General features: G+C 39.1%; 2 protein-coding genes across 2 annotated transcripts in view; one reads left to right on the plus strand and one right to left on the minus strand.

Moving 5' to 3' along the window:
* Positions 1-5,844: 5,844 nt before the first annotated feature.
* Positions 5,845-12,866, minus strand: LOC145499221 (sugar transporter SWEET1-like). Its single transcript, XM_081478772.1, has 6 exons — positions 11,787-12,866; positions 9,705-9,782; positions 8,870-8,993; positions 8,011-8,172; positions 6,523-6,642; positions 5,845-5,928 (listed from the first exon to the last, which is right to left on the minus strand). Exons 1-6 carry the CDS (start codon positions 11,867-11,869, stop codon positions 5,845-5,847), a joined length of 651 nt encoding a protein of 216 aa, XP_081334898.1. The 5' UTR covers positions 11,870-12,866.
* A 452-nt stretch (positions 12,867-13,318) lies between these two features.
* LOC145499237 (uncharacterized) overlaps positions 13,319-13,608 on the plus strand; it is a 1,727-nt gene continuing 1,437 nt past the window's right edge. The window contains exon 1 of the mRNA XM_081478773.1: positions 13,319-13,421. The gene's annotated coding sequence lies outside the window, so the exon portion shown is untranslated. The remainder of the gene's footprint in view (positions 13,422-13,608) is intronic.

Below are 13,608 nucleotides of genomic sequence, written 5' to 3' on the forward strand. Positions count from 1 at the left end.
CGCGAATGGAAATTTGGGACTAAAATAACATGAACAAACCATGAAAAGGCAGAACAGCGAGCGAACAGCTTGTCGCGATGGAACCATTGATTTCCCTGGTGATAAAGTGCACCGATAGGTTGAGATTGTAATTAAATAGCAATTCGATGTTGTCTTTGTTCTTCGTTGTTGGTTCTTGTGCAAGCAGGTGTCAGCTAACAAAAGGGAAAGAAAACACATTGGCTAAAACACCAGAAAGTTTGTTGCGACAAAATGCCAAGAATGAAGTACGTAGACTTAGCTAAAAACCGCAAGACTGGTGACAATGAATAAACCTGGCCACCACATTGAACGAGTGTTCTTTCCATGTATATTGAACGAGTTGAATGTAATTATCTCGAAGGTTTCTAAGCGAGAAATCACTCGAGTCTATCTTAGCATCCTGGTCAACGAATGAATTACTCGTCTGAGAAATATAGATCATCTGCGGTATTTAAGTATTTCAAAAAGATTTACAGACAAACAAAACAACAATCATACGAAGTCATCAAGAGGAGAGTGGGTACCACAACTGCCTTTTACCCCTCGCTGCGCTTCAAACTGGCAAGAATTCTGCACCGATTACGTAACGTTCTCTGTTCGAATTTCTAGTTATATTGCCAACAAAATTACACAGCGTGAAATAAAACAGGTATTTTCGGGGAAGGTTCGAAAAGTTGTACAGTATTACAAGGGTGAAAGTGGATTACTGTTCATTAAATTGGACTTAGTGACAGCTGTAAACAAATCAAATTGCTATCCTGGTAAAATTTTGAATCTTTCAGCTATTGTGGGATTCTTAATCCGAAAACGTTACAAAGAGATGAGCAATTGATTTTGGACCTTACGTCTAAAATGAAGTAAGAAATATGATATGAAAATGCATTTCCTTACAAAAACTGAATAAGGGGAAGCGGTTCGGGCGGAACATTTCCAACGAGAGTACCCCAGGGGGAAAACGAAACGAAGTGTTGAACCATCTGAAAGATGTACCGCGCCGACAGCAATGGACGCCCAGAATTAAATTTAGGAGCGTGATGAGTTTTATACATCCATTCAAGGAGGATAACGTCGAAGAACCGAATTTATGTAAACCAAATTTCACGTTTGATAGCCATTCGCCGACACAAATCAATAATTTTGTTAGTTTTAACCGCTAGTGAATGAAAACTATTTTTTAACGTCGATAAAATTGTAGCTAAATATTGTTCAATAAAGCAAAGTTGACTTCTAAATATCGACGCTCAAACTGATTGAGTTTTCAGGACAAACCGTCTGATACAAACGTCACTCCATTTTATAACATTTCAAATTGTAGAATCACCGTTCCTTATAACATTGAGTTAGTTAAAACGTTATTCAAGTAAATAAAAATTAAACTTACCTTCGGTGTTTTACGGTGGCTTTTACAGATAAGCAGACGAAGAAGGTTGAATGCATTATGAAGCTTCACTAATTGTTATTTAAATAGAAGTCGCTGATTGCGGCAAGAGTATAATTGAAAACCTTTTAACCTGCATTCTTATCACCAGATTTTATTTTTCCACAATCACTTTTTAAAATCTGATGTATTATACATGGCCAAAGCTATTGCTTAGATCTTTAATTAACAATTTTTAGTCTTTCCTAGCCTTTCAAAACACATTAGGAATTAAAGTAGTTTAAATCTGAGCGACACTAGAGGATATTGCGTAGGGGAAGAACAATGGGTAAGTTCGAAAAGGGTGGTATATATTTGGGTGCATTTTGTGACAAGATGAAATATTCAAATTCGGCTAGCAGAAGTGAAAACTATTTCATTCTTTACGAACGAAATGTTTTTTTTCTCTTACATGTTGATCAGGCACATGTTCTAATCTTATTCCAAGCCGCCTCACTTAAAATTTATATCACAAATCCCGTTCTTGCAAGTATTCACTTTGTCAATTTATTTCCCACACAGTTTGCACAATTTAATAAAACCACGAAATGGCAAGACATCCTCAGACTATGTCTTGGTGATATCGCAAAAACGCAGTTTATCTTAAAATCCGACCAGGCAAGGTTCCGTTTTTGATGAAGTGTGTGCTGTTTTAACGTCTTTGATTATTTATCAACGCTCAAGCATTCTGTCATTATACTTTTTTGAATCACGCAATGTTCCTTCACGTTTTCACGAATCGTGCTGTAAAAAAAAAAGAAGTAATAAAATGTACAGTGCTACTTGACTACAAAACGTTGTAAAGTTTATTATCAAACATTTTCCTTTCTCAAAATCTTGACTTGACCTTGGTAGACGTTCTCGCATGGTCACCACAAACCTGTTAAACCAGTTTTCCTGAGTACATTTTCGCTCGTTTCGCGCGCTATCTATACTCTAAAGAGTGGAATATTAAATGGTTGGAGCTTTCAGTTTGACAACGATTGAATAAGCCCGCGGGAGGGCGCCTCATTTTCCTTCCGGACGTTTCCGATGCAATATAAAAGATAATGAAACGTCTGTAGGCTACACGGCAAGTCAAGTTCATTTGAACACAGTCTTTTACCTCTGTTTCAAACCGAGGGTTAGAGCAAACTTACTGGGTTGAGTTGATATGCGCATCCACAGAAATAATGTCTTTGACGACCAAGGTTCAATCTCGTAGCTCCAGTCTTCGTTCCTTACTCGACCGCTGTTCAAAGGGAACGAAGACCTGGGTAAGATGGACCAAGGTTCTTCTTTTTCGCAAAGTCTCTTATACTACGAAAATTTAACACTCTCGTTTGGCTACGTTGAATTCAACTGTTGCAGTGGATCCCAAATCTCAAAAATCGTGACGAGCTTTAAAAACGGACGTCAACATAACTGCAGTAACTAACACTAACCAGGAATAGTTTTAATTCAGATCTCCTGTGACATAACCTTTCCTTCGAAGATGAAAGTAACGGAAACAATTCTTCGGATTTTCATTGTAACGGACGGACTGACTGACTAACTGTGGACTGTCTGACAGAGTGGCTGATTTGTGACTGTGAATGACAGACGGACGGTCGGACTCATTGACTGAATGACTGACTGACAAGCAGATGGACGGACGGACGGACCGACCGACTGACTAAGTGACGTACGGACGGACTCATTGACTGAATGTCTGACTGACAGATGGACGGACTGACTGATTGATTAACTAAGTGACGGAAGGACGGACGGACTCATTGACTGAATGACTGACTGACTGACTGACAGTTGGACGGACGGACGGACCGACCGACCGATTGACCCACTAATTGACGGACAAACGTACGGACAGTCCGACGGACTGATGGACGAACTGCAGACCAACAGATGGAGAGACTGAATGGTTTGCACACAATATTGCCATTTTTAAGTTGCACTGTTTGTCTCGCCCTGAAATTTTGTAGGCAATAGCACGCGCGGCAGTTCCAGAGAAGAATGATGTCAGGAGTAGAATCAGAACTGGACACACGTCACAACTTTGTTGAGGGAATGTTGCATCAATGACCACACTTAAAGAGGGTAAGGTAACAATGCATGGACGATTACTCTAACGAGTAAACTATCTCACAAAGTATATTAATACAGCATACACCACAATGCCTTACACAAGTTAAAAAGAATACAAGTCATTTAAAAACACTGAGGCACTCTTGGTTACAGTGTGTAACATTTCTGGACGGACAAGTTATTCTTACTGGTATTTGTGCCTGAATAAATATATCTTATATTTTGAGTTATACCACTGTAACCCTTTAAAGTTTTTTACCGAATATTTTCATACATTGAGCATTGCTCTGCTATCCAAGAACCTCGTTAACAACTAGTGAGGCCCTGTTAGGGGTAAATTTCGACAAGCGACATGGCCTTGAAACGGCGACATGAGAGCTATGAATTGGCGACGAACGACAGACTACTCCAGCGAAAAAGGGAAAGAGACACCAATGGCAAGATAGACCGACAACGAATTTCGGAACTGAGAATGCAGTGATTGTTTTAAACGTCTGAGTCGAAGTGAGGACGCATTTCCAGACGGTGTTTTCCTCTCTCACGCGTGACGTCGACGGGTCGTGAAACTCACGCTTTCTTATATATGCTAGCACGTCCACGTCGAACAAATCGAGTCCGTCATTGCTGAGTATTTTTTCTCTGTCTCAGCTGAGTGAGCAAAGCCCTAAAACGCATAAAAACACGCTTGAGGAAAAAGGAAAGAGATCTTTGACCGTCCGCTTCATATTTTTATTAGTGGGTCACCAGTGAAAGAATATAAAGCTGTATTATCAACAAATGGCATTATGGAAGGAAAAGAGAGCCAGGGGAAAGCTGCCAAGGTCTTCTCGTCTTCAGCAGAAGATAAGGGTTACGCTAAATTCAAAGGAAGATTATAGATAATAGAGATTATCTGATTGAGGCCGTTGAGATTTTGAATTAAAGAACGGTTGTTAAACATAAACATGGTAAAAATAGTCATAGGTTCGATTGTACTTTAGGTCCAAATACTGACTGGAAAAAAATTGCAATTCCAAGCGTCTAAATTTCAAAATTTTCCGGGGGGAGCATGCCCCCACATCCCCTAGGAGGGTAGCAACTTCAGCGCTCGAAAGCATGCCCAAGCCCTTAGAAAGCATGCCCCCAACATGCCCCCCAACATGCCCCCCAGCATGCCCCCAGCCCCTTAGAAAATTTTGACAATTGAAGTAGCTAAGAAGTCTTTTCCTTAATTCTGAGTCGAAATGTGATGCTTTAAAAGTAACCATAAAGTAATCATTAAACCCACTGACCGGAGAAATGCTGGCTCTGCATAAGAATTCCTACTGCTGAAAAGTGTTCGAAGCAAGTGCAAAGAATACAAGGAGTTAATTATATCCAGAGATACCAGGAGCCATAATCGGGGACTCCGTCCCCGTTTATGGCTCCTGGAGATACTTAATTATATGTGTTATGCGTATAGCTTCGTTTTAATCGAACAAGGTCAAAGTTTCCCGACACAACTCCTCTGGGACGAAATTCCGACAGGCGACATAGGAATCTTGCGAAATACCGACATGGCTGGTGGCGAATTTCAGACAGGGGACATGGGTACCCCCCCTAACAGGGCCTCACTAGTTAAACGGCGATAAATTAAGTTTCAACCACACTATACAATTCTTGTGACATTTCAATGTCACTATGCTTTTCCCTGAATACAAATATGTGCAGTATTAGAACAACGGTGTACCAGAGCATCGGTAGAATAAATTTCCCGCAACGAAACTAAGTTATTTCTCATCTCCAGCTGAGAATTGTCATTTCTTTTACAAACCTATAAGACTTTCTAAAAGTCCTCTCCATCAATGTACGCCACATCTAAAACAACCCTCTCCAACCCGTACGTATTATTGTGTCCCGGGGGGATTCCCACATGAAAATGTCGGGATCCTTGTCGGAGAATTTGAATGAAACCCCTAAAGGAGACCAATCTGGGTGTGGCTCAAGCCTTATTTGACCCCTAAAAGATTCCATTTAGTACGGAATAGGCTTGATTACCGGCCACTATTCAGGAAAGGAGCCCATGCTAGTAGACCTGACTAAAAAATCGAGCCTAAAAACAGAAATAAGAGCGTTTTTTCAATATGCTATCTCCTAAAGCGCACCCTAAAAGATACTTTGACAGCTACAAATAGCGGCGTTTCATCTTGAACACCCTAAGTGAGACCAGAATCCTTGATTTACACCCCTAAGTGAGACAATGAGCATCCCCGACCAATTCATTTGGGGGTTCCCCTCGGGCACTGTGTACCCTGACTTTCAAGTTGGACAACAATTTTACAACTATAAGTTATGGTTCCACAAGTCAAAGTAGCATGTCGATGTTACTGTTTGGGAGGCTTGGAAGGGTATATACAGAACAAACTCAGTTGAATAAGACCCAGTAGTACTCCACTGGCATTGGGCACCTGCCAAGCAAAACAACAACCAGTTTATACTCGCTAAACAGGTCACAATAGACCGATTTCGATATATTAAATTCAGCCTAAAACAATAAACCTTAGGACGAGGCCCTGGGAAATAACTACAGAGCTTGTGGGGTTTATTTCCCAGAGCCTCTTGCTAACGTCTATCGTGTTAGGCTGAATTTTAATGTATCGAAATTGTTCTATTCGACTAACACAAACATCACTGGAGCCATAGTCAGTGGAGGGAACACTAACTATGGTGGAACTGTGTGAATGCTTGCTTTTATGCTTGTTTCTTCTCGTACTCAATAATCTTTCACTAAATCATCGGCTGAACAATTTGATACATGCTGCATGTAAATAAAATGTGCTGTAGATGTGCCAAACCAATTTGATAGTTGCAATGTTTAACTCTAACTCTAATACTACATGTAAACAGGATTGGAGCAGCCTGACTGACAGTTTTTGTAATTTAGGGGATTCAACCAAACACCCTGAACCCCTTCTAGATCCGCCCCAGGATATACCTCAAATAGAAAACAAATTGAAAGTACATGTAAGACATACAGTTATGAAACCGTATGGAATTTTTACCTGGATGTTTACATCTTCAACAGCTGTTCCATAACAGAGCCATAGAAAAGACACAACAACCATCATGAAGGAAAATAAAAAAGGCATTGATTCAGTGCTCTTGGTTCTCACAACTTCAGCCTGCAAAAATAATGTGATGTTTATATTATGTAGATTTAAACACAATGGATGTTATGTAACCTCAGCTGAGATGGTCTCGTTTCATTATAATCCATTATTTTGTTTCTTTTCCTTTGGTTGGTGGTTGGTTTCTTCCTTTGGTCACTCACTTTCAAGCTCATTCATTCATTTGGCTGTTGATATCTGCTCAAATCATTTTTTTAAATTCAATTGGTAATTATTATACTGTAACGTGTAGTTGTGGAGGATGAAAATAATATTTGTTGGCATTGGTTGGAGTTGTTCATTGACATTTTCACAGCTTTTTACTTTGTCTGGGGAGCTCTTTAGGCAAATGTTTTCCAATCAAAATTTTATTAGAATCCCTATTCCTATAATTCATAGTTATTACATCTTCATGGGCATCTCTGGCCCTGCTACTGGGTTTCCTGATACTGCCACAGTAAATACAGTTAAAACCTGCATACATAAGAACCTAGTGACTTAAGAACCTACAGGCTGAAAACACCCAAAAATATATGAACCTGTTCAGCCTGGCAAAGGAAAATAGGTTCTTATACGAAAAAAAGTCACTCTAATTTCTGGATTTTAATTGCATGAGAAACTTCTGACAGAAAGTTGTTGTGTACTGTCATTTCTTTGAGTTACAATATTTTCACTAGAAATAATAATGATAATGATAATGATAATGATAATAATAAAACAAAAACAAAAAAAGAAAATTTACTGATAGATAGTAGATTCTCACTAGAAATATGTTTTCCATAAAGCTACAGTACAATACAGACAATTTAATATCTAAATATCTTATGAAATAAAATATAGAAATGTATTGATTTAGCTCTGAAAAATAAGAACCTAATCAGCCCGAATTGTGAAAAACTAACCCAAAATAGAAGAACCTGTTCAGCCTGACCTCAAAAATTCTAGGTTCTTATACACGGGTTTTCAGTGGGAGGCGTGGTGGCCTTGTGGTTAGTGCACTCATCTCCGGATCGAGCAGTCCGGGTTGGAGCCCTGGCCAGGGACATTGTGTTGTGTTTTTGGGCAAGACACTTTACTCTCACAGTGCCTCTCTCCACCCAGGTGTATAAATGGGTACCGGCGAACTTAATACTGGGGGTAACCCTGCGATGGACTAGCATCCCATCCAGGGGGTAGTAGAAATACTCCTAGTCGCTTCATGCTACAGAAACCGGGATAAGCTCCGGCCTGATGGGCCACTTGGCTCGCATGCAGACTTTTATACACGGGTTTTTACTGTATGGCACAGGAATTTTGTGCTCTTCCTTTGTCTTAGACGCCCTTCTATGACTGTGCCATACTGTACCACAGTACAATAGTGTTCTAAAGAACCAATGTACGTACCACTGCTGCCAATGGTGAAGCTTGCATTACAACAGTGAAGAATACACATGCAAATCCAAGGTTTGCAAGCCTCTGATCTTCATCTGTTACATAATGCATTAAGTAAAGATACAGAGCCACTGATACAATTGCTCCATACAGTACACTTTTAACTTCATTACCCTTTAAAGACAAAATAAAACATTAAATTAAAGAATGTAACGGAAGATTAATTGTACAACCACCCAGACTTCTCCAATATTAACTGAATCTACAATCATATGACATCATTGAGCTGTAGCACCAGCATACTAAAGAATATAGAGCTTGTGGTACAAAAAAGAAGAACAAGAAGAAGAGCCACATGACTCAAACATAAGAGTCACATGACTCTGATGCTTGTTTCCTATTTAGCTATCTCAATAATCAAGTGTATGTTGTGTTGTCAGTGATACCTCCCAACTCAAATTTTTTCCAACTGGAGGAGACCGTGTCACATGTCATGGGTCAAAACTTGGTAACTTCCTACGGCAAACAAAACTCATTAACTCCCTAGGGAAACAAGAACTTGAACTTTCAACTCGCATGTGATCAGGTCATGCACCTTGAAACCATGGCAAATTTGTGTGGCAGCCAGTGTCAAAAAAATTTTGTTTTCGCAGTTTTTTCTATTTTTGAGTTGGGAGGTACAGGTATGACAAAACACTTGATGACTGGCCCCACAGGAAACAGTGAGTTTTCTTTCCCTTGACCCTCTATGTTCCCCTTGGCTATGCCTCTGCAGACATTGGGGTCTTGGGGAAACAAAACTCACTGTTCCCTTGGGGCCAGTCATTAAGTGCTCATTGTTTACCAGATGTTACTAAATGAATGCAGATACCTTATGTTTACAATAAAAGAAGAAACATAGAATGTAAAGAACTTGTAATAACATTCCCGTTAAATTGACTGGGACTATAGTTGCATCATCTTTAAGGATACCATAACTGGCCCACATCATGCAACTGAAAGACAAAAATAAACATTATATTTCATTAAACTACAAACACCTCACCAAACAAGAGCTGTTAGAGTATTGTATTCTCTACAAACAACTGTGAACTTCAGGTGATTCCACCAAGGAGGTTTGAAAGGATAAGTGTCAGTAATCACAGGTGTTGACACCTTTCAAAATGTTTGTTTTTTTTTTATGGTACTCTGTACGTACACAGTCAAACCTCCAGTTGCGACCACCTCTCGTAAGCGATCACCTCTCCTCAGCAACAAATTTGTCTAAATATCAGAAGTTTCCAAGTCAAATCACTATATTTGGAACCTCTTGTAAGCGACCCCAACCACTTTAAGAGCTAAAAGTTTGAAATTTTCTATTGTAGTTTTTAACCTCTTGTAAGGGACCACTTGGATAATAAGGTGTTGTAACATTATTGCATTCCTGGATAGTACAAGAGATGGAAATTTCTCTATGGGAAGTACCACATTTTTTCTCAAAATAATTTGCAGTTACCATATGCTGATAAGGCAAAATTTTGACCAAATATGATCTAAGCTCTCTTAAGCAACCAACTCCTGTAAGCAGCCACTGAGGCTTGACATTTTAGGTGGTCGCTTACGGAAGGTTTGACTATATTTATATTTCATTGTCTGGTATAAACCAAGCTTTTCCCTGTAGACCACTGAGTCCCCACAGAACCACAAAGTACTTTAAAGCAACTTACTTGAGAAAAGTGGTGACAAAAGGCAAGAGAGGGACATTTTCAGTGCTTCCACTCCTGACCATCATTTTACAACTGATTCTAAGCAAGAAAATATCACCATCTTGTTAATTCTCAGCTCTGTGCCTCCTTGAAAAGATTTAAATAGGGACTTGCCAGAATGAGGAATTCAACATGTACTTAACTACTTGTACATGTAACATTAATGAAAAGCAAACTGCATATGCAACCTCATTCCCAGGGTCTATCTTTTTCTTGTCCCTTGCGGCATCCCCTGGGATCCTAGGAATGAGGTTGACTGCATATGTTGACTGCATGATTGTCAAAGGTAGCCAGCTACTGGAAAAAATCACTATCTACTCTATGATCTCAGCAGGCTACTCTGCTGAGTTATTTGTCCAACATTTAATTTTCTTTAAAGAAGATGGCCAAATCAGACATGTCATGTTAACTGACACTTATAAGCTCTGAGCTTACACAACTTCACAAGGACTTTTAGATGGGCATATAAATGGAGGGGCTTACATACAAGAAGGCTTATAACCAGAATAAAAAAATTGTTTTGAAATGAACTATAGCTGTATTGATCAAAAAAGGCTTTTTTAATTAAACTTTAAAACATCCTAATAAAATAACTGAACAACCATGCTAGAGTTGGGGTGGTATCCGGCCATCTAAGTGGAGGGGGTGTGTGTGTGTGGGGAGGGGGGGGGGGTGGCTTATAACCGGATGTAGTTTTTGGTTTACAGGTAGATTGGCCTACATGTATAACTGGGAGGGTTAATAAGTGGTGGGCGCTGACTTATAGGCAGTTTATGGTCTTACAACAAATAAAGCAGCCTACTGGAAAACTTTATGACACCCTAAGCTTGTGACCGTAGAACTCATATTACCCATAGGAACCAGTGATAAAGCTGAAAAATGCAAATGTTAAACAAAGCCTGGGGCTAATGCAATAGATGACAAATAAAAAATGCAGAAAGAGTGATGATTTTCACAATATTTGACACTTCTAATGTAATTATTATGAATTTTAGTAGCTAGAGAGACTCGTAAGTTTCTTATAAGAATCAAGATCGAGGAAAACAAGTGTATAATACCCTTTATAACATGTGCATTTTAAAAGGCCTCATTTTCACCTTGATGCCATTTTTAATGCATAATTTCTTATGCTGAAGGTTACAGTATTTTACCGAAACATCCAAATCAACCCGTTTTTAGTCAGTGAGAGCAAACATTTTAATATTTTTATCATGCCTGACTATCACTACAGTATTTTTAAAACGTACAGGTATGTCAAATTCTGATTTTTTTAATACTTGTACCTGTAGTTGAAATTATCTCTCTGTTACAAGACCCAATTGTGTGGTTTGAGAAAATATCCATACCCACCCGCCCCCCAGGCAGACCTGTTATTTAACAAATGCCCTACCCTGGAGCAGGAAAAGTTGTCAAATGAGTGCCATATGCCTGGAGGAATAGACCCTATTCATAAATAGCTGCCAATTTAAAATGCTCTTGTATGTATTTGAATTATCCCAACTAACCTTGTTTGAAAGTAAAAATTCTTTTGAATTATCAACTCAAAAATGAGGTTAGTTGGGCTAATTTTAATACTTCCAAAAGAATTTTTAATTGGCAGCCATTTATGAATAGGGTCTGTGTGACAGAACCATTATTAAATTAGAATATATATAGAAACTAAAAATTCATGTCACTCGTACATGTATACAGTTTTTGCGCTTTCATGCCGTTTGAGCTTGTCTACTGCGTAATACCAGTATCTAATTGGATGGATTCATATTCCATTTTCAAACCGTATTATAGCTCAAGAAAAATGCAGGCTTACTGAATATTTCTAAAAGGCGTCGCTTGCAACTCTCCGTTGGTCTCTTGATAGATTTTCCAACATATTTACCTTGATAAAAGCATGGATAGTAAAGAGACTGATAGACGCTTATTGCAAATGTGTGTATAGTCTCTCACAGCATGTCAATCTTGCATGGAACAGACACTTCTGAATGTGAAAGGCAAGCTAATTATTCACAACTAGCATGTATTTATTACTGTAAGACGTCTACTTACATGCCAGAAAGGAAAAGACCAATTGTCGCAATTGTGGCCGCCCACGAGAGAAGGAAAACCGTCGACGACATGTTGAATACCATGAGTTTTACTACAGAAGTGGCGAATACATTCAACCACGTAGCAGGATTACCTTCCGCGTAGGTTTCTAATCATATGAGCCCACACTCTTGGGGAATGCGGCATATTACAATTCCCCGGTAAACACTTGGTATATGATAGCCGTATTTTGGTGGGGCTTGCGGGAGAGGACGAGCGCTTATCAGTCCGGAATATCCCAATTTTTACTGTAATTTCAGAGCTGAACAAAGAGTCTTCAGCAATCTAATTGGTTGAGCGATTCCTTATATTTAAAAATGTATCGCCGGAGGCGAAGTGAACATTGGCCAATATTCACCTCGACTTCTTTTCGGTGAATATTCACCATTTGTAATGTTCACTGAGCGTGAGGCGAATAATTGTTTTAGTATAATTTCAACAGACAAAGAGGACTACAGAATAACAGACAAAAACATAAAAACACAGATGTAATTGTTCGTTTGCATACACGTATGCAGCAATGAGCTTACATGTACATCGATTGTGAATCGATTTACTCATCGAGTTCGGCAGTAAAACAAACAAGAGAAGCACTACGAAAAATAAATTCATCCGGTACCTTTGCTTTATCTTTGTTGACTTCATTCACAGTCGTCATCATAGTCCAAAAATGTGTAGCTTTAGCTTTATGAAAAAGAAATTTCGGTCAATCGATCTGGCCTGCTAGCGATAGGTCAACGTGACCACAGCGTTTACTGTTACGTAATCAGCTTGTGTAGTTCGATTCATTCTGTCACCTTTCAGGCATAGTCATAATGTAGAGTGTTTGATAATTAGCATGCATCGTCCCGCAAGCCCAAATACATGCAGAGACGCTTCTGGAACTTTCTATTATTTACATAAGCATAAAAACTTGTAGGTTTAGCTCGAGATTTCATTCATTGTCAGTGTGTGTGTAAGCAATAAAACTTTTGCCATCCGGAGTAGTTAACATGAAGTGAAGTGAAAGACTTTATTTAATGAGGGTGACCCGTGACAGTAACTTAAGTTACTGATAAACTTGGGGCCCTCAGCTTAAAATAATCAGAATGCTAAAAATATATTATTTATAATAAAATGCTAAAATACGATATTATTTACAATAAAATACTTAATTAAGTTACTATTAAAAATGGTTACAAATAATAAACTGGACTTACAATTTCAAACATACTACGAATAATAGGAGTTAAAAAATTCCATTAGTTTTCTGAGAGTTAAGAATAGTATTACATAATTTAGCCTTAAACGATTTAACGGACTTCTCTGTTTTCTTCTCTTCTCAGGATTTTACAAACCCAGCCAAGACTAACGTCGACCGCGATCACCGCCAGCTTTTCGGAAAGATAAAGTCTCTCAATCCACAATGGCTGAATTGGAGCATTTACCAGCGCCGAAAGGAAACTTCGCGCCGGGCCCCGAATGTTACCAAAAGTGCTTAGATTGGGTTGAGGAATGTGAACTCCTTTTGAATGGTCCGTTAGTTTTGAAGAGCAAAGCCGTGAAAGCAAATTATGTTCTCATTTGTTCAGGAAAAACTGGAAGAACGCACATAAAGTCGCTGAATCTCACCACGGAACAGAAGGGAGATCCAAGCGTGTTGTTAAAAAAGTTCGTGGAGCGGACAAAGCCGAAATCCAACGCACTCGCAGCCGCATCAAACTTCCGCCGCCTGGAGCAAGGTGATCTTAGCCTTGCAGAGTACATTGACAAAGCCACTATTCTGTGCGACCAGTGTGAATAT

Source organism: Orbicella franksi, chromosome 1 (assembly GCF_964199315.1).
Source record: "Orbicella franksi chromosome 1, jaOrbFran1.1, whole genome shotgun sequence".
Classification (NCBI taxonomy): Eukaryota; Metazoa; Cnidaria; class Anthozoa; order Scleractinia; family Merulinidae; genus Orbicella; species Orbicella franksi.

What these genes read in the sequence shown, in the direction of transcription:
- LOC145499221 (XM_081478772.1), bottom strand. Translation starts at nt 11,869, where the DNA reads ATGGTATTCAACATGTCGTCGACGGTTTTCCTTCTCTCGTGGGCGGCC. An exon ending in GGTCTTTTCCTTTCTGGCAT is followed by an intron (nt 9,783 to 11,786) that starts GTAAGTAGACGT and finishes TTTCTTGCTTAG; the next exon opens with AATCAGTTGTAAAATGATGG. An exon ending in TTTGTCACCACTTTTCTCAA is followed by an intron (nt 8,994 to 9,704) that starts GTAAGTTGCTTT and finishes TTTGTCTTTCAG; the next exon opens with TTGCATGATGTGGGCCAGTT.